The following is a 25,147-nucleotide window of genomic DNA, read 5'->3' as shown; positions in this document are numbered from 1 at the left end:
ATGGAGGAATACAGTAATTTTTATTTGGGAGGTTTTAAGTGAACTACATTAGCTAATTTTTATGAATAGATTTCTATCTCAATTAATTGTCAGTTGAGTGTCTTTGAATAATTTTGTTCCTATTATTTCTATATATTTGACCATTCTAGGATATGTACACAGTTTTTCTTCTAGAAAAATAGTTTTAAAGCCATCTCAATCTGTGAGATGGACTACTATAATTTAAATGCTGCTTCCTTTATGATTTCCAAATGTGCTTTTAAAATCAGCCACGTAGGGACCACGTCATTGTAGGTACTATATTAATACGGTGAACTGTTGAATCAGAAGGGCTCTGAGGCCCCTCGTGACTCTGAGATTCTCTCGTTCTCAAAAGTGCACATTATCTAAAAAACTTTTCCTAAAACAGACGTCAAGTTCATCTTCCATTTTTATTAAATATCATAATAGTAATCTCCAAATAACCTTACAATTGTATGCTTTATTAAAAAGCTTAAACTATATTTTATATGGTAGATTGTGAAATGAATTTATCAAATATTCTCGATATCTTACATGACATTTAAGAATTAATTTACTGAAAGAAATTTAAAAAGCTCCTTTAATATTAAAATGTCCTTGAATCATTTAGAAGTTACATTAAATTGTGTAGTTTTGTATTCTCATTTATAATTATCAATATATTCTGGTGTATGTTTTATAAAAATGGTAACGAGTTCTTGCCAATTCAGTGCTCAGGTGAGAGATTATGTACACTAATGAATTATTCGTTTTTTATGCACATATTTGGAGTCAAGTAAGCAGCCCTACTATAAACATACATTTTCTGGTTGAATAAAAACCTTTTTTTCAATTAAGTGGTATGGCAAAGTATAACTTTTACCAATCACATAGAAACTCTTTCATAGAAAATTTATGAGACTGAACAATGCCTTACTCTGTTTTTTTTTTGTTTTTTTTGTTTTTTTTAAAGATTTTATTGGGGAAGGGGAACAGGACTTTATTGGGGAACAGTGTGCACTTTCAGGACTTTTTCTCCAAGTCAAGTTGTTGTCCTTTCAATCTTAGCTGTGGAGGGTTCTGTTCATCTTCAAGTTGTTGTTCTTTCAGTCTTAGTTGTGGAGGGCGCAGCTCAGCTCCAGGTCCAGTTGCCGTTGCTAGTTGCAGGGGGCACAGCCCACCATCCCTTGCAGGAGTCGAACCGGCAACCTTGTGGTTGAGAGGACACACTCCAACCAACTGAGCCATTCGGGAGCTCAGTGGCAGCTCAGGTCAAGGTGCCGTGTTCAATCTTAGTTGCAGGGGGCAGAACCCACCATCCCTTGCGGGACTCAAGGAATTGAACTGGCAACCTTGTGGTTGAGAGCCCACTGGCCCATGTGGGAATCGAACCGGCAACCTTCGGAGTTAGGAGCACAGAGCTCTAACCGCCTGAGCCACAGGGTGGGCCCTGCCTTACTCTGTTTTGATAAAATGAAAAGAGATCCTAAGTTGCAACCATGAAGGTATTATAAAATGAACTAACGTGTTACTTTGTTTCTCCCACTCGTTTGTCATTCAGGTGCGGCTGTAGCGGGCATTTACAGAGTAGCAGGGAAGAACATGGCTCCTTTGGAAGCGCTGGTGTGGGGCGTTGGGCAGACTGTTCTGACATTAATCATCTCCTTTTCAAGGATCCTCGCCACACTTTGAGGTTTCTGTGGGAATGTCTTACTTCACGTAAGGAAACAGATGTACAGATTCTCTGAAAATGGCATTGTTAACAGGTGGGAAGGATACTGTACAAGATTTTGGAAGGAGCAGGGCAGAAGTTAAGGCCTTGAGCTGCGTGGAAAGATTGCCCTCTGGTGTTCAAGTGATTGCACTACCGCACTGCACCTCACGTGCCTCCGTCCCAGGCAAGGCCAATGACACTGAGAAGCTGCAAGAAAAAGCACCTTGTTTAGCTGCCAAATCAGGTTAACATTGGTGTTAAATCATCATTTTTAACAGTGTTGAGTTACAGGGACATTTCGAGGAATTGATATATGTGCCAAACTCTCTTCTTTTTTTATAAATTGATCATGTGACAATTTGCAAGTGTAGATGAGTGCTGTGAACATGTTTGACATGAATTCAGGTAACAGTGAGATTTTTGTTTTCTAATGCTAAACCCTGTATGAGTGCTGAGTATGGAATCATTTAATAGGAGATAAATTATTTGATTTTTAATGTTGAACGTTTCTGGGATTAGGGCTTTAACATGCTTAGGCACTATTGTTATTTAATTTATGTGGAAAATAATACTTAATGGAAAACTAGCTAAACTCTTAAAGACTCAAAGTAGATCGGTAGGGTGCATCCTTTTCAGTCATTTAAATAACGCTCTTCTAATAGTCTCCCTCATACGTAAATGTTCTGTTGAGATGAATTCAAAAACTTTACGGATCACACACACTGATTGTAGTTTGTGTGCATAAAAATATAATTTGAAAATAAAAATTTTCTTAAAATTTTGTTAGAAGTCTGAAATGCATGTTGCATTCTTTGACCTTTCTAAAAGTTTTTGCCATGTATGCAATGGAGAAAACATCTTTATAACTAGTATCTCAGTGGGATTATGTTACTTGTTGCATATGTCTTGATTTTTGACAAAATGTAAACAATCTTTCATTCTGGAGTATTAACTATATTTAAAGAGTGGCCTAAATTAGGCTGTGAAAACAAAAAGCCTCATTTATAGATAAGTAGTAAGTTATATAGGAAGAGTAATAAACTCTTTGGATATGTGGTAACATAAGTTCACTAAGTAAAAATTGGGGAATCTAGTAAATTTTAAAATTTGGCAATTCGTCTCAGCGTATCCGAACAGTACTGAACATATATTTGAGTGATTCATCTTAGTTTTCCAGTTTTTCATTTATGCTGTTATTTGAGTTTAATAGAATGTGTGATGACATTTATTAGAAATGAAAAAGTCCTTAGTATAAAACATTTTAAGGGGTTTGGGCAATATATACTTGTTTTTAAGAGTATAGCAATTAAGGCAAACAGAACTTGGTTGAACTTACCTCCTACTGAGATTTTTTTTTTTTGTACCAGGTACAATTATAAATGTACTAACTCAAAGGAAGAGCCACTACAGAGAATATGAAATTAAGTTCAATCCAGAGAAGTAATCCGCACACTCTAGCCTCGCTGTTTTATAACCTGTTTGGTAAAAAGTATGTTTTTATTAGGTCCCCTTTAAACTTAAGACCTTGGTTACCCATGCCACTTTTCCTTCACCAAAATGCAGAATATATCAACAGCTCAATAGTGAAGATTTGAGGGGGGTTACTTTTACCACGGAAAAGCCAGTTTGGGGGGTTTTCTAATGATGTGGCTTGGAAATTTGTTTTGAGGAAAAACAATTAGCGGCTGTACATTCTTAGAGATCGTTGAAGTAAAAAACAATGATTTTTTAAATTATGTATAACCCTGAAATTATTTTTGTGTGTTCTTTATATTCTTGATGTTTTCCCAAATTAAATTTAGGCATACATTTTCCAAGTCGGTTTGATTTCTCTTTTTCTGATAGACTTGAATTGTGTTCTTTCTTTGTCTATTCTGTCACTAATTAAAAGTATTCATAGTCTTTGAGAGGAATTAAGAAAAACATGTTGAAGATGTACAAAATGAATATTTTAACATACGGTTATGTTATGATTTAAGAAACTTATCATGGTAAGGTATTCTGGAGCACCTGATTCAGAATCCAAAATTAACCAGAAAATAACTTGGATACATTAAGTGTATGAATGTGTGGACCAAAGAGATTTAAACTTCTGTTTTTACTCTAGAATGGAAGTACAATTGGATGGTTAATAATTTGTAGAGTGTCCTAATCTCATTATAAAGTTGCTTTACGTTGTGAATTTGTGGGCGTGTGTGTATGTGTGTGTACTTTGGGGGGAATTTTTTATTTCTTTGCTGTTTTCAATTATTTCCATTGGGATTTTGTGTAACTGTCACTCTTTTGATGTTTTGAAATACAGTTAAATAGTGTGAATTGATGAAATTGTCTTAATAGCTATTTCTATGCTGAGATTTTTTTAAAAGTTAGTGGTTTTCCTATAGAGACAAGAACTGTTTAATGATATATATATATCTACATACATATATATCATTATATACATATATATAAAGCTGCTATAGATGAATATAGTCTAATTAGAAAGCTTTTGTTCAGTGAACACGTTCTAGTCGAGAATTTGTTCAGTTCAATGATATTTTAAATAAGTTTAAGGATATTTGAGATTTTTTTTTAATTTGGGGAGATTTTTCTTGGCTCAGTAGTGCTGGAGACCCTTGTTTGTGATGTGACAAAAGCCCTTATTGATGTATTTGTGTTACAACTTCTTAAAATGTGTATGTGATTTAGCTGTAAAATTTCTGTGTGATAAATGCAGAAGGGCAGGGAACTCCTCTGCAGTTTACATTTCTTTATTTAAAAAAATGTTTGGTAATATATTGCTGACAGTGAAATCAGTTCCCCAAAGAAGAGACTCGTATATGCCCAAACTAATTATTTAACGTACTGCTTAGAAAAGTCCGTACATAGATCAGAGTTTAGTCAGGGGGCCTCATCTAAGCTATAATGATGCTTAAAACCTTTAAGTGAAGGATGTGCAAGTAATCTGTGCCATGGAACGATTTTACTGGTTGCCTAGAATAAGGAAAGGGCTAAAGAGTGGCTACCGTATATTCAGTGCTTGCAGCTTAATTATTCTTCCTTTAGATCTTAATGTTTACCAAACAGTGTTATCGTTTATTACCCAATGTACTGTCTTAGTATTTGCTGCATACGTTTCCACTGCCCTAAAAAGAATAAGGGTTTTGTTTGTACTTTAAGTGAGAAATAAAAAAGTGAGCTTCCCTGTATGTCATGTATTTGTGATGTAAGGAATGGGGTAATTCAAAAATCAAAGAACGTTGTTGGAAAAGGTCTTTGGAGAATTTTAATTAAGAGGAGGAGAGTGGGACTGACATGTTAACATGCCCAAGCTGACACTTGCACACCAGCTAATTCAATTTTTTAAAACATTTTTGGTGGATCTACTATGTATAAAGCCCTGTACCAAGTATTTTCTACAGGAATTGCGGATAACTAACAGGATTCCTGCCCAGGATTCCTCTTAGTCCATCAAGAGCTAGCAAGATGATTTCAAATCCTAAAAAGATTGGGACAACATTTTGTTTCCTGATTCCTGTTGAAAGATCAAGTCCTGTTTTTGTGTGGTTTTTTTTTTCCTTCCAAATTCTGATTTCCCCCGTTTATCCACCAAATGGAGTTTCAGTAACTGAAACATAGTCAAGGGAATGCTAGAATCTAAGCCAGTGACATAAATTTGAATCCAGGCCCTGTCACTTGTTGACTTTTTGTTTATGAATGGCAAAGCAGTATATGTTTGACAGTAAATGATCAATAGTCAGTCATTAGAATTATTTTAAATTACATTTTGGAATACCAATTGAATATGTTGTTTTGTAAAATTCATCACTTTTCTTCCATTTCCACATTTTTCTTACATGTACTTTAAGAAGGAAAAACTGAAATATTTCCCGTATACTCTTGCTTCCTTTACCTCCTTTCCACCTCTTTATTTTTAAAATCAGCTGATATTTATCTAAGAGCACTTTGGGGAGTTGGTGGTAGTGGAAATGGCAGAGCAAGCGGGATTAAATTACAGGTTGTGTTTACTGCTCGTTAAAATAGGAAAACGGTAGAGGTAGTTAGCATTTACTCCTTTGCCATATCCTGCCACTTCCCTTGGATTCGTTCAACTGCCATCCACTGAATCTCTACTACGGGCAATTTATTATCCTTGTTAAAGGGTTAGAGAAGTGTCTCCTCCATATGTTCACCTCTCTTCTGCCCTCCGAGGTTGGCTTCACAGTGTCGTGCAAATTCTGTAGGGAGATAGACTGGGCTGCAGGTTCTACCAAATCTTTCTTCCTTGGACCAAGGTGCTTCAGCTGTAAGGGTTAGTTGGTTGGTTGGTTGTTTTCAACTTAAAAAGAAATACAGTTATTTTACATTTATGTCCATTTTATAATTCAAGAATTAAGATGCTGAGTACTTTCTGAAATACTCTCAAATCACTTCCTTTGGCTATTACAAATTTTTCTCTCAGAACATCTTAATCAGAATCTCTTCAAAGAGTTGTTATTTGTTTTTAAGATGTGAAGAATGTGGAAAGTTACTGAAGAAATTCTAGTAGACCTGGGTTGCAGAGAAGTTTGGCAGCACGTGGGTAACTGGGTAAATTGCTGTGTCTTTTAATAATCGGGGTGAGAATCTCAGTGGTTAAAACTGACTAGTAATCAAATGACCTCATAATTTCCCTTAACTCTCTGTCACTTTTATAACATCTGAGGGTGAGACTCTCCAGGATTAAAAGGACATTATTTCATTAAAAATGATAACAATTTTTAAACATGTAGCAGAGAAAGGTTTAAAGACATGAGGAAACATTGGAAGGGTAACAAAAACAAAGGTGTATTGAAGAAGTACCCCCGCACTATGTGAACACCCCCTCCTTCTGTTAAGACTATACACTGTATGAATATGTGTACTGCATGTTTACACAATTCTGTGTTTCTTTATATGTGAGACTTGACTTAACACAAAGCGCTATGAAATCGTATTACGTGTGTGTGTGTGTAGTGGTAGGTTTGCCCTTCTAACTTAGGGATCTCTGTTCATTGCAGGCAATACAATGTTTTTGAGGAGGTTGCTGAGTAAATTATCTAAAAATGTGTCTGTGAATTTGTTTGGAGGAAGTAGTGTTTAATATGTAAAGTATTTTCAGTAAATGTGCAGATGTACCAGTTAATACTTTATTTAATTAATGGAAACACCCAAATTCTGAGTGAACTGAGCTGTGAACTGTAACCATCTTGTCCCGAGTTTAGGGGACTCGTTTTCATATTCTTTATCTTCATTGCACATAGGTTGAAGTTATTTGTAATAACCTTTTTTTGATTTTGAGAACTAATTTAGCATTTTCTTATAAATCTCCCTCCCCCTTCCATACAAATGTCATATATTATAGTTTAAACTTATGTACAATTTGTTGTTGATAGAATTAGGAGTCCTGGGTTAGAAGAGAATGTTCTGAACACCTTCTGGTTATGCAGCTATAATCTTATTGAAAAATAAATACTATAGGCAAGTCGAGAGCATGAACCTCTTACAGATTTTTTTAGATCGATACTGCACCCATATGTATCTTCCCTCAGTGGTAACATGACTGCCCCCTTTTGGGGAATGCATTTAAATATGTAACTGAAACTGGAAAGCAGTGTAATATAAATACACAGAAAGAGGAAGTATAATGCATAATTACCATAACAGTATGTTACTTTTCTCCTAAGTATGTTATGTATTGGTAATTTCTAAAAAGCATCATTTTTTTTAGAGCCCTGTATAAATGAATGTAAACTTGATAGTACTACTGATCATGAAAAGTTTCCTTTGTTTTTAAAGTATTTGCACATCATCACTAAGAATCTTTGGGAAAAAACATTTAAAAAGTTTTCTCCATAGAAAGCAAAAGAGCTACTACACTTGTTTGAATAGTGATAAAAATAATTTACTTTCAATACTGGATGAGTTGATAGTCTAATTGTTGACACTTTCTTAAAACTTGTGATATTGAATGTACTGACGATGGAGGAATTTTTAAAATTCTTGCCCTTTCCCCCCACACCCACACAAACACTCACACGAGCTCTACACATTTATTTACATGAACAACATGAAATTCCACAGTATTTTTCATTTCAGTCATATAACTTGGTAAAATTCATATGATTTTCCCATAAAGTACTAACCCCTGACTCTAGTCATTCTGGGATGAGAGCATCAACTTTATCTTGAAATTAACCAATTAAAATGTATTTATTTAAATAGCAAAAACATAGTTTACTGATAGATATTAAAAGACTCACTTTCAAATTGTGTTAACTTTCAGATCACTGATGAATCATTTAGTAAACCACAGTACAGTTGTTAACACGTTGCGTACGGATCACGAGAATCTTCACGAGGGATTTAAACCCCGCCGTACGCAACGTGTTAAAAGCTAAATGATGTCTTGGTACCTGAAAGTTAAGATAATTTTTTTGCAAAGTGAATTTAGTGAGATTCAGGATCGGTACACCTGTTATTGGGGATTCAAAACTTAGGAACGGTGTCAGAATGAACTCGTTATGGTTTAATAAAAATCAGTTATTTTGCCATTCACGATGACAGATGACAACTACTTTCATTACATTTTCATGGCATGGCATTTGTCTCTTTTCTTTCAAGTATGTTTGAAATGGGGAAAAATATAGTCAGGACAATTAAATGTGTGCTTTTAATTTTTAATTTTGTTGTAAACTAGAGATTCTAGTGTGAACAGTGTTGGTTTTATATTGTAGTACAAGGGCAGACACTTTATGTAACCTTTAGAAATGTGTTTACCATCAGGGATTTATTTTTACTATCGAAATACTTAATGTACTGTGAAGCTTAAAGACAGGAAGACTAAACGTTGGAGGGATAACGCACAAAAACAGAGGCATATCTGATGAAGTACCCTGTGTTATGTGAATACAATTTCCCCCTTCTGTTCAGACTATAAACTACACTGTATGAGTATGTATACTGCATGTTTACATATTACAGTTAATTTTGGAGGATTATTTTAAAAATCTATGTTTATGTATAATACCTAACAAGCTGTAAATATTGTATACTATTGATTTTTAATTTTATATAAGCAATTTTTTAATTTCCCAATTCATGTACAAATCTCATTGTATATATAGCATAATTTCCTGGAGAACACAAATTTTGCAGTGGATTTTAATTATTTTAATTGTGGTAAGCATCAGGTTAATCTTAGGGATACTGATCCTTGTTTTAAATTATTTTTACCGCTCATTTTTTTCACAGGGCAGCAATAAACATATGAAAGTTATTTTTGATTATAGAAAGTTGGTCTGCCAAGATGAGATCTAGGTCCAGTTCATTGCTTTTTAAAAAGATGCACAATTCATATTATCCACTGTCTAATCACAGGACCATTTCTCAGGCCCATATGTGTCTCTCCTCTTTGTAACATACAGGGTGAACTCTTTACTGATACACACAAAACAACTGTTAAAAGTGAATCCAGCACTTAAATGTCATTACACAATTTATTCGATTAAAAATTTGTAATATACAGTATTTTAATAAAGTTTCTGTATTCAATTTCATGCACTTATATTTAAATAAACCTGTCTTTAAAAGCTTTATGGTGGTTTCATTTTTCATGACATGTCTTTTCAACGCATTCACTATATACTCAAATATTTTCTCTGACCCTTTTATCAGTTATTCTGGGCAAGTTTTTCATACGGGTTTTGGAGGTAGTGCTGAAGAAGTAAGCATGAAATTGAAAAGACAAACGTGGTTCAGTTTATAGTTTTATCTAAGGCCAGTCCTCGGCCACATAAGCATCCACTTCTAAGAGTTACTATTTTAAGAAAAAGTATACTATTGCTTTTAATAATAAATGACTACTACTTATTGAGTGCTTATCATCTGTTAGACACTTCCTATGTATTCCTTAACACTTATGGTAATCCTTCAAGTTAAGTTTTTTATCCCCACTTTACAGATGAAGAATTTGAGATTCAGAGAAGGTGAGAAACTTCTCAAGGTCACATAGCTAGTAATGCTGACTCGAGCTGGGGTTTTCTTTCTTACTACCTGTGTTTTCCCCACTATGCTATGTTGGTTTCTTCAGCGTGTTCTGGGAGCACTTACCTGGAGTGAGATAAGATCTCATTATTGAAGATAGGTTGGCATTATGGGGATTTGAAAAATTACCAACTGAGGATTGGTATTGTCAAATTTATGCATATTTTGAATTGTTAGAGATTTCTAAGGGATGGTACCAAGTACCCAACTAGGCTTAAGTATTTTCCTTCCTGAGAACTAAGATTGGGTCTGACAGAACCAGTCAATGTAAATGTTACAGCCCCGTCGGAATAAAAATTTATTAGCTTAATTTTAAAAGTTGGGCAGGCAATATGGAGGTAAACAATTTTTCACATACCCTGACATTTCATGTTATTACTAAATTGAAATATATTTTTTTCTAGGTAACTTTCAACCATAGAATTATAAAATTATTAAATATGTTTCCTTCCTGACCATGAATCTGAAAAAGTTCTTTAACAAAATACAAATTTTGAGGTTAAAAATAAATTTTCTATTTTGATTCTGTTATCTTTGGCTCTTGAAGTAATATTTCTGTAATAGGTAAGCTATCTTGGGGTATTTTGACATTTACTGAGCACTGAAAGAAAGCACTGAATTTCATATTTATTGCCACCTATGTAGAATAAGACCAGAGGGGAAGGTAATCTAGAAGATGCTCAGGCCTTACATTGAGCTTTATGATGGAGAATGAGTCCTAGGCAGACTTGTGGAGGAAGGCTACTTCACACTTAACTGAATAGGTATTTCTGTTGTCTGTGTTTTAAAGTTGAACCTTTGTTAGTTCATAAAACAGTATCTAAAGTTTTAGGGTACAGAGTGAAAAGTAAACAGGACCTATGGCAGATCTTTGAGAAGTAGAGTTTGGGTTCACCTCCATCTTCTAATGGAATCTTAATGGAAGGATCTATCCCATTCCACCGTTCCTGTATATCTGCTCTTAATTTTCCATTGCTCGTCATCAGATTTTTTTTTTTTTTTAGCCAACTTTATGAATATTCTTCAGGTTCAGACTGATTTTCAAAAATTAGATGGGTTTCTTGCAATGCAAGAGTGTTATCACTAGATGGTGCAGTGGTTCTATATTTTTCCCCTCCCTGGTCTTAGTCATTCTTACCTAAGAACCCTAATTAATTCAGTCTGTACTTTGGCAATTCTAACAAAAATCAAGCGATTCTACATGTTACCACTAACATGTAGGAAATTAAATACAAGAAAAATCAAGAGTTTCTACATGTCACCACTAACAAATTTAACTTTCCAAAGAATGTGTGCAAATCAGAAAATTACATTAATTGTATGACTTTGCTAAGTCAATCGGGACTTCGATATGTTTTTCTTAAATCTGTCATTCCAACCAACTCTGAATGCATAGTGGTTTTTATCTAATTTAATAGTTTACACTTTAGTGACATTTAATTACATATTTGGTCAACTTGTTGGGATAAAAGGGAATACACCAACATAACACAATCAGCTTTGTTGTATCATGAGACTTGGTTTTAAATTTCTGCTCTGCCGTTTAGTATTTGAACTTGGCCATGTTATTTTACTTCTGTGATCGTTAGTCTCTCGTCAGTAAATGTGGATAATATCTCATACTGCTTGAAATCGGTGTTCAGCAAATCCTCTATCCCATTGCCTTCTTCCTCGTGTGTATTGTGTACATGGAAAGATGATCTAATTCTAGATTTTGCCATACATTTTGGTAGTAAGTTCAGATACCTCTATTTCAAAGTCAGAGCCAGATTCTGTTTCCACATAGCACACAGTGCATTTTCAGAGAGGATTTGTTTCAGGTTTAAACTGTCCCACTGGCAGCAAAGTCAGCTGAGGGAGTTTTTGTACACACATACCTCAGTGGAAAAGAGCCAGGTTAGAAAACAGAATGGATAAACTTGCTCGGCTAGCAAATTCCTTGCGTTCTCTAAACTTAATATGTACAAGATGAGGAAGCCAAAGCAGCCAACATAAATGAAATCCCCCCAAGACGGTCGTGGCCCGCCTGTCAGGTGTGCAGTCATCACCCAGCTCAGATCTTGTTGCAAGTGGGTTTCTCGGCTTTGTTTATTGTTCTGCAGAGACAGCCTATAGTTCAAACTCAGAGATGTGTTGGTCTTTTCAGCTCCAGAGTTTCTGACCTTAAAAGCACAAGTCTGATTACACAGCATGGTGTGTGGCAACCATGGAGAAAAACATGCCCATGAACTCACGGTCTTAAATCACGACGGAACTTAAGAGACCAGAGAAGAGGACCAGATTTTCATAAAACAACAGCTCTCCTGTTCCTTTGCTTATTTTTTATGGGAATCGGCATTCATGGGTGACTCTAGATGTGATACAAGAAGATATTTGGGTTATCTTTTATGTGGAAAATAGGAGAAGGTACAGAGATGGGTGTGAGACGTTGTAGGGCTAAGGGAACAACAACTTTGAAGACTTTAGACTTTTGAAAGCCTTGTGCATGTTCGCTGAGTGGGGAAGGGGTCAGACTGGGTTTTCTCCCCGGTTCTGACCTCTTGTGCACGTGAGACCTCATATGCAATTTCTTCTGCAATAACACGGAAATGGAATAGCTCCTTTCGTCTTTTCTTAAACGTAGATTTAAACTTTTAATGGGACAACATCAATACAGGTTTATTACCCTTGGACTTTCCTAGACTAGGACCGGTTTGGCATCATGAACTTGACATTTGCTATATCCATTGTAGTTCTCAGTTTTAGTTCATCTTCTGATTTCTTGAAGTTTGTTTAACTTATGGACTTTTTGCAAGATGAATGAAAAGGGATGGAAATTTCAAACCTGAACCATAGCTTCTATTGTTTTATTAGTATCTTTAGGAACTATGTAAAGCCTCTATTATTGACAGGGTAGTCCTTGTAATAATGTTGGTTTTCAGCTTTTACTCTCAAACCTTTTTCATATCTATAATCCCATTTTATTCTCATTTGGGGGAAATGTAAAATATTTTTTTTTTTTAAAATCAAAACCACTTACCTGATTAAACACAGGTCTCTTATGTGACCTGGACAGCTGTTTGGACAAATGCTAATAATTAAGACCAAACCTGAAATGGCCACAGCAGCCTAGTTGCCTGGACTCAGGTAATCCCCAGAGGCCTGAAGACATCCCCTTGGACATTGGTTACTTCCTGGGTAACCCATGACTAGCTGTTTCTCCTACTTTGACTTAAGACTTTTTAAGAAAGGACCCAGAAAGGCCCAAATGCGTTCACACATGATCTTATTAGGGAGTCAATTTGTTTTCTTCTATCAGGAATATTTTACTTGCGATAGATGTCCATAGTCATAAGAGTTACATGCCAGTATTGATAGAATACTCATATCAACAGAAGTGCCACCATATTTTAATTAAGGTTTTCCAAGATTTAGCTTAACTAAGCAGATTATTTCTTTCATAAATAAAACAGCATGATTTTCAGAGACTCTTGCTTTACCTTAACTGGTTCAATGCACACTACCCATTATCTGGACAGGAAAACTTTCCAAGTCAAAAAAAAAACCAAAAAAAAACCCAACAACATTTAAGTGTTCCTGGACATTTGGAGTCCAAAGCCCTTGAAATAGGTTCTGTTACAAAAGCATGGGTCCCATGAGCTAAAATGAGAACAATCAAGCTAAAAATAACTAAAAATTGTTTTTTTTAAAATACCCATTCAGTGTCTTTAATATTGGGAAATATCTGATGTCAACTTGAGAAATGTATCAAATCATTTAGTAGAGTTCCAGTTTTATGATGTAAACCTCAAAGAATGCTGTGGTTATCTTGGCTGTTATTAATCTAGATGGGACTCATTCTTTGGTCCAAAGCTACCAATAACTCTTGCTTTTAACACAGTGATAATTTGGTAAAAGACCCCATCGCTGTAAAATTTCCCAGTCTTACCACTTTGTAAGCCACAATGAAACGTGGGTCAGACTAAATGTAAATAGCGTTTATTAAGTGCGTTCTGAAGATCACTAAGTGTGAGAGGCTCTTGAGAAAAAGAATTCCCTGGACAAATACGTTTGATAAAATGTGCCTTCTATATTTCTTTTATTTTTTTTAAACCTTTATTTATTTAAGTGTGTTTTTCCAGGACCCATCAGCTCCAAGTAAAGTAGTTATTTCAATCTAGTTGTGGAGGGCGCAGCTCACAGTGGCTGATGTGGGAATTGAACAGGCAACCGTGTTATTAAGAGCACGGTGCTCTAACCAACTGAGCTAACCGGCCTCCCCACCTTCTATATTTCTGTCTTAGAGAGTCACAGTTCACAGAGGCGTATTAAGACTTTGAAAAGCTTTGAGTTAAGAATCCTAATTGACTTTGTTTAATTGCCACAAATTCTCTGAAAAAATGTATATTGTACAATGAAAGATCTCGCTGGCTGAGTCTGTGGTCTCTGAAAGCATTTCCAAGCATATTTTTGAGGTTCTATCTGGTGTCCCCATCCCAAAGATCGCTGGCCCATCACACTAAACCTGAGCCAAGGTTTTAATATGTAATTTTTAACTTAAGTTTTAACCATCACTGTCCAGTATCGTTCCTGTCTGGCGTCCAGTGTATGCTGACCTTCTCCGGGCCCTATGATGTCATGTTTGGCAGATCTATGCCAGGCGCTTCCTAACTTCCATGTCCTTCAGGGTCTTCCTGGGCCCAAGCCCCCTGGCTGACATTCACCATTCATGACCCAGGCTCAAGTTAGTCAGATTTAATGGGACCCTCCTATAAAATCCAAGGTTGCATCTGGCAAATGTCAGATGAAAGGTGCAGACAAAATGTCACCGCATTGTAGAAACGGAGGGACCCCTGGGGCTGGGAAGGTCAGGGACAGCTCCACAGATGTCTTGGCAATAGAACAGGTCTTGAAGGATATTCCTAAAGGCAGAAGTGGTGGCCAGCGTTGAAGAGGAAAAGGATAGACGTGGACACTTCCGGTTGGAGAAAAACCGAAACCCAGGCGGGGCGGGGGCGTTGGGATATGCGCAGTGCGTTAGAGACAGGTGAGTCTGAAGGGGTAATAGATACCAGATGTGAGAGCCCTAAACTAGGCACATGCACTTGAATTTTATCCTATAGGCAGAGGAAAAACCACTGAAACTTTTTAAGAAAGAAAAGTCCACCTCCATCTGAAATTAGAGGGAAAGCGAGTGATGGGGTGCCGTTGCCTGCTTTCCCGTCATTTTGGCGTTTGCTTCCTGGTGTTAACGAGGCTTCTGCATCAGAATCCTTGAGATAATCCCACTGTTGTCACTTCTTATTGCCACGTAATGTTATGACCTTGAGAAAGTTACTTAAGCTCTCAGAAGCCTGATTTCCTCATGTATGAAATGATTTCCAAAGCTACCTCACCAGGTTGCTGTGATGGTCGAACAGTGTATACCACTGTGCGTGGGAATAAAGCACGGCTTCGGACAGACTTACTAAAGCCGTGACTTGGGGGAGCATTCTGACCTGCAGAATACGCAGCGCCCTCTTCATGTGGCCTTGACAAGTGTGTCACCTGGTCATCTGCTGGCCCCCCGTAGGATCCCTGAGCCCACGTTGCCCTGACTGCCCACAGCAGAAAGAATCATGCTGCTAAAGGATTTTTCCTTCCTAACTGGAGTTGCTGCATTATTTTGGTTGCTGTTGAGCCCCTTATCTCTCTCTTTTCTTCATTAGCACCGGTATTAGCTGTCAGCAGACAGAAGCAGCCACCTGGGCTGGCTCTGGGAGAATGACTTCTTGAAACCCAATCTACCCAATTACTTACTGCCCATGCAAAGAAGCAGGTCGGAGGAAGGTGAAACCAATTGACCCCAACCAGGCAGTTTTTGCCTAGAGCTGGAAAACTAAAATTCCCTTTGTAGCTTCTCCTTTTCTTCTTTTTAAAGTTAGTTAATTGGGGCAGGGAATGCCTGGTGGGAATTTTCTGTAATCTCTTATCTGGACACTACCTGGGGCCCAAGGTGTTACAAATAAGTAAAAGTAAACTCTTATATGTGAGAGTTTATTTTCAATTGTAAGACACTTAGCAAATAGTTATGACTAGCCAAAAATTCATTTATGTCTTGATATGTTGTTTCTCTCCATATCCAGTCTCTACCTATTGGGGTTTTATACATTTAATTTTAACTTCCTCCCCTCAATCCAGACTCTCTGGACTGAAGGCCTCATCTGACTTTCTTCTTATGTGGTAGCTCCTTCATCACGGGTCCACTCTGCCCTGCTCCCACACATCCCACCTTCCCACAGGCACGACACCCACCATCACAGCCTGCTCCCAGTGACGCTGTACCTGGACTTGGCTCCTGGGGAAAGGCTTGAGTAAGCTCCCAGTCATAAGGAAAAGAGCCAATGGAGAGGGAGGAAAGGGGGGGGGGGAGGGAGGGAAAGAGAGAGAGGAGAAAAGAGGAAAGAGAGAATAGACTCAAGGTCACACATGGTGAGGGAGGGGTGCATGACCTAATAGGACATCTGTTCCAATGATATAGTGGCTGAGGGTAAGATTGAGTGCGTCTGCTGAGGGTAAGTGGGCGGGATTGATACAATATCTATACTACATTACTGTGAAATTCTCTCTCTCTCTCTCTCTCTCTCTCTCTCTCTCTCTCTCTCTCCCTCCCTCCCTCCCTCCCTCCCTCTCCCTCCCTCTCCCTCTCCCTCTCCCCCTCCCTCCCTCCCTCCCTTTCCCTTATGAGAAAGAAGAACATTGGAGCCAGGACCATTCTGTTCTTGTTCAGCGACACTTGCTGTTGGCTCTGGGTATTGACTGTATTTCCTGGTTTTATGGAGACGGGGGTAATTTTTATAACGAACATTTCTCTTTCACATTTTAATTCTCATCTGTCCCAGTAACCCAAATCCTGCTAAAATTTTAAAGGCTGTATTTTACCTCTTCAATTTCCCTACTGATTAATTGCATTTATAATGAAATATCAGATCTTTCAAATCAACTTGATACCAGCAGGATTGCCAGAATATCTGCCTGGATTTACAGAAAGACCTTTAGAGGCTTTCAGAGCTAGGCAAACTGAAAATAGCTAGATCAATAAATAATTTATGGAACAAACAATTTGTTCTTACTATAAATTGGTGGGAAGGTTCTCATGAATTACCTCTGCAGAGAGTAAGACATCTTTCTTTGTTTTATTAAAACCATAAAATAGCTTAAAGCTTTACTAAGACTTTGGGGATACATTATAGCATATGTTATGAGCTATAGATAACAGTATCATATCAATGTTAAATTTCTTGCATTTAATAACTATACTGTGGTTATGTAAGAGGGTATTTTTGTTCTCAGGCAAACACTGGTATATTCAGGGGTAAAAGGGTATAATTGTATGTAACCTTCTCTCAAATAGTTTAGGGGAAAAATATATATCTGTGGAAAGAGAGTGAAGGGAGAGAGAGAGAGAAAGAAAGAAAGGGAGAGAGAATAAATGATAAAATAAATGTGGACCAGTGTATCTGGGTAAAGAGTATATGAGAGTTCTTTGTATTATTTTAGCAACTTTTCTGAACTTTGAAATTATTTCATATAAAAAGTTTAAAAATATACATATATTTATAATACATATACCTGTAGTATGACCACATTATATATAGAATACATCCATTTTTAAAATTGAACCTTTAGACTGAGATCGCTCCAAATGACATTTTCATGAAAACAAGCTGAGCGCGTCAGGTGATTCTAGTTTCGGGTGCACTTGCAATCTGCGTGTGGCCCGGATCTGTACGGGGCAGCTGCTTCCCCACCAGCATGCCAGTGAATGCTGGAGGCTTGAGGGTAACCTGACTTTCTTGCTGGGAGCGGGTTTGGTTTCCTGGCTTTCTGAGCGAACTGATTATCATGGAGAGAGAAAAGCCAGGGCTCCTGCTCCAGGCACTGCAAAGTGCAAGCTGAGGAACATATTTGCAAACCGCCAAAGACAACCCAACCACTAGGCTATTTCTACACAAAACCTCCCGTGTAAACAAGTCTTCAGAACTTGGGATTCAAATGAGTGAACTGATGTGAAAGTCCTTTGACACATGAACAGCTCCTGTTACAGAACCTCTGCTCTGGGGGATGGGGGGAGGGATGGGCGGGGGTGGAGAGCAAGAGTAAGGTGTGGAGATTCCTGTCCTAGCATGTTCCTCCAAAGGGTTGGGACCCTCAGCAAATACCTTCACCTCTATCTCGGCCTCTGTGGCCTTTTTTCTTGTAAAGCTTTGACATGTCAGGGGGAGATTAGATGATTTTACCCAGTTCTGAAAACTCTGAGGAGAATATTATGCTAACAGGAAGCTCCTTATGGGAGGAAATGATCCTGAGGGAATTAGGCTGAAAACAAACAGAACTCTTCAGTTTACTTTCCCTGTCCCCTGGGCACCTCCACTTTCCACCATTTGCTCATGGTCTCTCAAGATTCCTTAATCTTAAAAGACATTCCCATGGGGGCTGCTTTGGGGCTGAAAGTTATTCTCAAAACATCAAAGACCTTGAAAGAAAGAAAAAAAGCAGGTTGCTTTCCATATTTAAATTGAAAACATTTTAATGGCATAAACAAACAAAAACAACCCAACCCTCCTTGAGTGGGAAGTAATACAGGTTGAAAGTTTAGTTGGATGAGAAGAATTTGACCTCTTGAGGACAAGGGTTAGTGGCTGGCACAGTGGCCATGTAGGTGAGAATGACTTCAGGAACCTCTACTTCCTCTCCGTGCCCTGCCCCTCAGGTCCCATTAGGTCCTGGGCCTTATTTTTATGGCATTAATAAGATGGGTCCTGGCCTGGATGGAAGTACTTAGGAACCTAACGGAGAGGGAGTGTGCTGTGGAAAGACATGTGTGCAAACAAATAACGACAAGTGAAGGACTGTAATAGGAGTAGGAGTCAGTTGCTGTGAGAATCTAGAAGACAGAAAAAGCCACCCCGAGGACGTGAACTTTGAGCTGTGTGTTAAAGAATGAGCAGAAGGTTGCCAGGCAGAGAACTAGAGGAAAGTGCACTCCAGGAAGCGAACTTTCTTTTTTTTTTTAAATTGGGGAATATTGGTGTTTTTCGGCGAATATCGAATATTGGTGTTAAATATATTGGATATCGAATATTGGAATATCGAATATTGGTGTTAAATCGGGGAATGCCGATGTTTTTCCAGGACCCATCAGCTCCAAGTCAAGTCGTTGTTTTCACTCTAGTGGTGAAGGGCACAGCTCACTGGCCCATGTGGGAATCGAACCGGTGACCTTGATGTTATGAGCACTGAGCTCTAACCAGTGAGCCAACCGGCCACCCATGGAAGAGAACTTTAAATAAGGACCTACCATGTCTTGTCACAAACTAATGATTCTGCTAGTAGGACTTCCATGTAAGGTTTTAGGGTATCCTAAAACTCACTAGAGTACCCAAGTCACTCTATGTGGTACACGCAATCATCACTTCATGGCACCTGCAGTCGGTGCCCCAAGGAAAACTCATTTTATAACTCACATACAATAGCACCTGCCTTTGCTATTGTAAAAGAATTTACCAAAAAGGAATGTCGGCCCTTTGGCTTTAAATGTCAAAGAAATGTTTTTCTCTTTCTTTGAAAAATAAAATCTTTCTTTTGGTTCTTCTGAAAGTTACTGATAAGACCAAAGGGGGTGAAACAGGAAAGGAAGAAGGAGAAAAGGAACCTTGGCACCAGTGGCTGGAAAACGACTCCCTGTGGGTGGAAAATGTCTCAGTTGTTTCTCATAGGCAAGAATTGAAGCAAAGAAATCCCGCAGAAAGAGCATGGAAAATGCGAGCAAAATATTTTTAGCTGGTTGACCTTTTAGTGAGAGTAATATCTCCTTTAAAAGGAAATATTATCAAAAGAATGTTATGTTACTAATATTTGGAAGGGAGGCAGGAGGTGGGATAAGCCAGAGGTAAAAATATCCACGTCTGTGGTATGCATTTTGGGGGCTTGAGTGTCCGGCAGCTCATCTCCCTGAGCTGGGTGGCACCAGGACTTTGCTTTGCCTCTCATATAACTACACCCTTTGCCTGTTGGAATGTGTCTGTAGAACCATTTCTTGATTCTCAAAATGTTCCCATACAGCTAGCTCTCACCCTCCCTCCCTTTCTCTCTGTTCCACCCTCCCTCCTCCCAGCACCTGGGAGGTGGTATAGCTTCCACCTGTAGCAATAAATCTGTGCTCTTACCACAGATTTATTGTCATATTGGCCTGAATCTGAGTCTGGATTCTACTACTTACTCTACAAGTGACCTTGAACAAGTTGCTTAATTTTTTCTGGGCCTCAGTTTTCTCATCTGTAAGATGGGAAGACTAATAGTACCCGCCTCACAGGGAGGTTGGGATGATTAAGTGAGAGCACATATACCATGCTCAATAAAACCTAATTATCAGGAGAAAGAGAGGAGCTCAGTAGAAACCTGCTGTCCACCTTAGGGGAGATGAATGTAGTAGGATAAGCCAGCGGGTGAGGACACCCACTCCAGAGCTCATTTGATTTGCATAATTTCTGGTTTCACTCCAGTACTCTCTGACTTTATTCTGTTGTGCTTGGGTGGATTGCTTTGCCAGAATACTTTGAGTTCATCCCACTCTGTGTTTTGAAAAATTCTCTGATAAAAGGTCCTTCCTCAAAATACTCTGCTGCCCCCCAAATAGTCAAACTCCAAGGAAAATGATGGGGCATACAGGGTTTTGTTTCGATTGTTGTTCCTCTGTTGTTCCTTTCCATAGGCTGCTCATCTCCATTTCTTTCCCCTCTCCCACACTGAAGTCCCAAGCACCCAGGGGTTTTGTTGTCTAACAGTCTTTACGCAGCAGTCTGTCCACTTACACTGTCTTCCTTATTTTCTAAAGTGGCCTTCTCATTTCCTGGAATAGCTGGTATTGGCTAACGTTTAGGAGCGAGCACAGGGCTTCGCTGATCCACAGCTGGCCACGATGTGTAGCTTTACTGTGCTCTTCTCGTCGGGATTCCAAAGGCACGTCTCTAATAGTGAAATAGGCTCGGTTCCGAGAAGCAGGAACAAATTTCCTATGCACACTCAGTTGTACCTGCTATGCAGGGAATTCTCTGCTCTTCCCTGTGGTTAGGTGGGCTCCAGCCATGCCCGGGGTCATGACTCCCAAGAGACTCACAGTTGCCCGGGGGAGCAGGCTACACGGCTGAAAGCTAGACAGATCACAAAGCAGAGGTGGGGGAGTGGGTAGGCCATCCCTGCAGGCAGTAATTTGGTTGTCCTGGGTGTCTAGAGCGTACTTTGCTGCTTGGAACAATGCTTGGAATGGATACAAAGTCTTTTCCTTTTCTCAGAAAGTCCTGTTATACTCACTTTCCCTTGAACAGTCAAGGTTGGGCTGTTAGAAAGGAGTGTGCCTCCAGGGCCTGCATGATGTTGTTTTAAAGGCTCTGTGGCCTCCAGACCTCCTGTGAATATTAACATTCTTTCCTATTTAACCAGAGAGGAATTTTACTCCTCTTTCCAACCTGTTCACTCCTGCCAAGACCCAGTCCCACCTCTCCTGCCCCTCCTACCTGATGGCCTCGCTCAGCAAATGACCTTGGTTCATCCAAGGTATGTGTGTGGGGGGTCTCCTCAACTTCTCTCACCTGCCTGCTACCTTTACCTGTCCTTTCCTCCTTCCTCCTTCCTCTTTTAAGGAACCATGTATTCTGCTTCCTCTCAAAGGCTAATGCCTTTTGTCTCTGACATTGCTTTTGAGTCCACCTACAAACTCCATTGGGCTATCCCATCACTTGTATCTTCTCTTTCTTGTATTGTGACTCTCCCTAAAAGTTATGAATAGTCTCACATCTCTCTAGTCAACTTGAGTGGAAAAATATATCTAAGCCCCTTTCTTCATTTAAGCTGCCATCTTCCTCTTCCTCTTCCCTTTCAGTGGCATCTTCACTCACAGTCCACGCTTGATAGGTCTCATTCTCATTCTCTCCTCTGACTTCTACCATCACGGGCGTCCTGGATATAGTTCTTTCTTTCTTCCTTCCTTCTCTCTTTCTTTTTTGTTTTTCATAGTAGCCATCTTAATGCGTGTGAGGTGGTTCCAGTATTGAAAAACCTTTATACTCTTTTAAAATTAGTAGATGGTTTCGGTATTTTTGTTTCTTAATGATAAAAACAAGACATATTCATTCATTAGAACAAATTCAAAGTTTCCCTGAGGGGGAAAAAAAAAGGAAAACAATTGGGCAAAAGAATGGGACTTACTCAGAGAGAGCCAAGGAGCAGAAGCTCTCGTCAGGAGAGGAAATGGTTATGGTGAAATCTGGTTTCCTTCTGAGATTATTCCCATCAAATTCCATCCTTAAACCCCATTGAGTTCGAGACCCAAGAATCCTGGTTGGAATTCAAAGCGCCCCGTTTTCAGCTTAGGACCACACATCCACAGTAGCATGTGGGTTGTGAGTGGCCAGGCCTTGAATTCCTCAAATCTTGGAAGGCCCATCTAGGCAGGAATTTGCCTGAGATACATATAGATGAGGGACACTCCAGTATCCTACTCTGGAGAGCTGGGCTAATTAATCAGCTAATTAAGATTGCAGAGCATGGAGTGACAAAGAAAGGTAACAGAATAATCCACAATTCACCCTCCTAAATGGAGGCAGTGGCCAGACCAATGACCTCTAATGTACTGTGGTAGAACTGAAGGCATAGGACAGTCTATCTGGGGTAAGGCAGACTGTCTGCATAAATATGGAGACACGGTCTACACAAGATGATAGCTGATGGCTCAGCTTCAGAATGTCACCCAGTTTGCAGGGGGGGGACTAGCCGTACAGTTGAGATCAGGACTTTCCCACAGGGTAGCCATGAGAGAGAAAGCTTTTATTTGCAGTGCAAAAATGTAGCCCCTGGAAAAAACAATAACATCAGGATGACTTAAGTTAGCTGGGAAAGTGGGAAAGAGAGGGAAAGGAGATGTTGGAAGGGAGAGGATGGATGGCTCAGAATCTGTGCTTTGGTGCTTCCTTTGATTTTTGCTGTGGTTAGAGAACGGCTCAAGGCAGGAGAGCCCCAGTCTCCTTTACTCTTACACTCCCTAGACCTTGCCTTGCCTTGAAAAATTTCATTATGTCTCTTTAGAAAGCTCTGTGGAAGACTATAATAGCATAAAAATCCATGCTGCCTCTGAGCTTAAAGCAATTTTTATCAGCTTCCAGAAGCTTCCTTTTTGAATAATCTGTTAATTGGAATGGATAATATAACTACAAAGGACTCATCAGATAGGACTTCTAGATCAATGGGGAAGATACACATGAACCCCCACTGAAGGCCTTCAGGGGTCTCACTCAGAGCCTTCCAGTAAGGAATCAACTCCTTTTCTTAGCCTTGTTGCCCAGAGGGTGGGGTGCACGGAGCCCTGGGAAAGGAAAAAACCAGAATTGCAACACCACTTGCTCTCCTAACACCTTCCTCTCTTCCCACTCGAGTTTGGGCACTCACAGGCACAATTTGTTCTCATACAAAGGAAAAAATAGCTCTGTTGTGAGTTCCCGTATGCCTGACTTGATTACCTGACATTGGGATGATTTGTTTTCTGGGATCAGCTGAACACGTTCCTTTCTGGGGTGAATGCTTTCTATAGACCTAAACAGCCAACTAGGCTTCAGGGAATAAACCTGTAACTGCCTTTTCTTTCTTTGGAGCTACATTCCTGCAGAGATAAATATACAGAGAGACACACAGATTATAAAGGAGGAAGGACACATTGTCAGCATGAGGGCTCCAAAGAGAACAAAAGGGTTATCGTAGGCAGATGCTGAAAATAGAATATAAAGCTATCAGGACTGGGGAAATAGTCTAGGCCTCCCATAGAACAATCGGCAAAGAAATCCTGAACCTCCCAGGAACACAAGTGCCTGGAGTGGAGCTGGGTGAAACTGAAACTTGAAAATCCGTGTTGAGTAATGATATTGCACAGCGAGGGGAGAAGCCCCTGCCTTCAAGTTTTGCTCTGAGTAAGGCAGCCTGGCCTTGGGCAAAGGACTTGCTTAGAAGCTGCCCCAGTTTAATGCAGTGTAGTGGGGGCAAGTGGGAGAGTGGAGTAGGCCTTTGAAATGAGCCATGCTAACTGGTCAAATGGAAAGATGGCTGTAGAGCTGCTGCCGAGTGCATGTTTCTAACACAAGATATGGTACATTAATTTTACATTTAAGACTCTTTTTCAAAAGCAGATGCTGTCCCCCACCCCTTCAGCTTTTTGGCAAGCTTGCTAGAATCCAGGGAATTCAAGTCAAGGCTATCGCTAGCCCTTATCTTGTGCAGGATCTCTATTCCTTTGCCGATCTAGCAGCTAATGTAAACCATGCGAAAGAAGGGTCATTTCTCCTTTTAGACTTCATTTCAATGGGTAGTTAACCTTTGAGTCAACCAACTTTGTATCCATGTGCAGCTCCACCCTCCCACCCCTCTCACACACACACAGAGGCCCTTGCATTTGCCCTGCTTTAATTAGGGTACATTTTGTTTACAAGCCACAGTCTGGTTTAAGATCCAGTTGGCCACGTGCCCTCTCATGACAGAGACAGACTACTGACCTGTGTTAAGAACAGTCAGCTATGAGTGCAGAGTTGAATAAAAAAAAAAATTAAGGAAAGGAAGCTGCCCTTTAAGAAACCTCAGCCTTCTGGTTAAAGTAGTAATTAAGCCATTATGCCTATTAGGAGCATATTGGGGCTTGCTGTTAACTTACCCAAACAAAAGCTATGAGCTAGAATCAAGCCCAGTACCTCCTCATCAGTGTGCCGGGGTGGATGCCAGGAGTGCTGCCCACGCTGGGGCAAAATGGTTTAAATTTTGAATACCTGTCATCTACCTGCCTCCGCTTCATGTTCATTTTCAAGGTGGGAAGTGCCTCCAACAGGAAGTGGGGCTGCCTCATTCTGAGTTTGCCTCTGAAAGCCAGAAATTACCCTCCTCCTCAAATTTGATTCCAAATTTAATTCCAAGCTATCTCTGACTATAAGTAGATTTGTACTGATTTTATTTGCTGTTAGTGAGGATGATGATTTATGATTTGGTTAAGAGTGGTCCTTATTCTTAACACTACTATCTTAAAGACAAGAACTGTGCAGCCTGTTCTGCCCTACCCAATGTCAAAAGAGGTCCTCCCATGTGTCTTTGTGACAAAAAGAAATCCACATCCACAATCCCACAGAGGAACATCTTATTTAGACAACCCAAAAGTACTTTAAGGACCTCACCGGCCTTATTAAAACAGACAACGTGGAATGGAGAGAAGTGAGGCCAGGCAGCGCATTTTGCATCAGTAATGCGCCAGGCAGGTGGACGAGTAGGACAGGGATTTGCTTAGTAAACTAGTCTCGGCCCAAAAGCCATCCCATCTTGGCCCTCACGGACCCAATCTCATAA

General features: G+C 39.3%; 1 protein-coding gene and 1 long non-coding RNA gene across 2 annotated transcripts in view; both read left to right on the top strand.

Moving 5' to 3' along the window:
• TMEM170B (transmembrane protein 170B) overlaps positions 1-9,307 on the top strand; it is a 34,915-nt gene extending 25,608 nt beyond the window's left edge. Inside the window, exon 3 of the mRNA XM_019742995.3 lies at positions 1,562-9,307. Within this exon, the coding sequence (XP_019598554.3) occupies positions 1,562-1,692 (131 nt within the window). The 3' untranslated portion in view covers positions 1,693-9,307. The remainder of the gene's footprint in view (positions 1-1,561) is intronic.
• An 11,938-nt stretch (positions 9,308-21,245) lies between these two features.
• Positions 21,246-25,147, top strand: part of LOC141572403 (uncharacterized) — a 41,570-nt gene continuing 37,668 nt past the window's right edge. Inside the window, exon 1 of the long non-coding RNA XR_012497766.1 lies at positions 21,246-21,331. This is a non-coding gene — a long non-coding RNA (uncharacterized LOC141572403). The remainder of the gene's footprint in view (positions 21,332-25,147) is intronic.

The sequence above is a fragment of the Rhinolophus sinicus genome, chromosome 14, assembly GCF_057876585.1.
Source record: "Rhinolophus sinicus isolate RSI-liver-muscle chromosome 14, RSI-T2T, whole genome shotgun sequence".
In the NCBI taxonomy this organism is placed as follows: Eukaryota; Metazoa; Chordata; class Mammalia; order Chiroptera; family Rhinolophidae; genus Rhinolophus; species Rhinolophus sinicus.
Note: the sequence above shows the minus strand (reverse complement) of the source record. Positions and strands in the feature narration are given on the sequence as shown.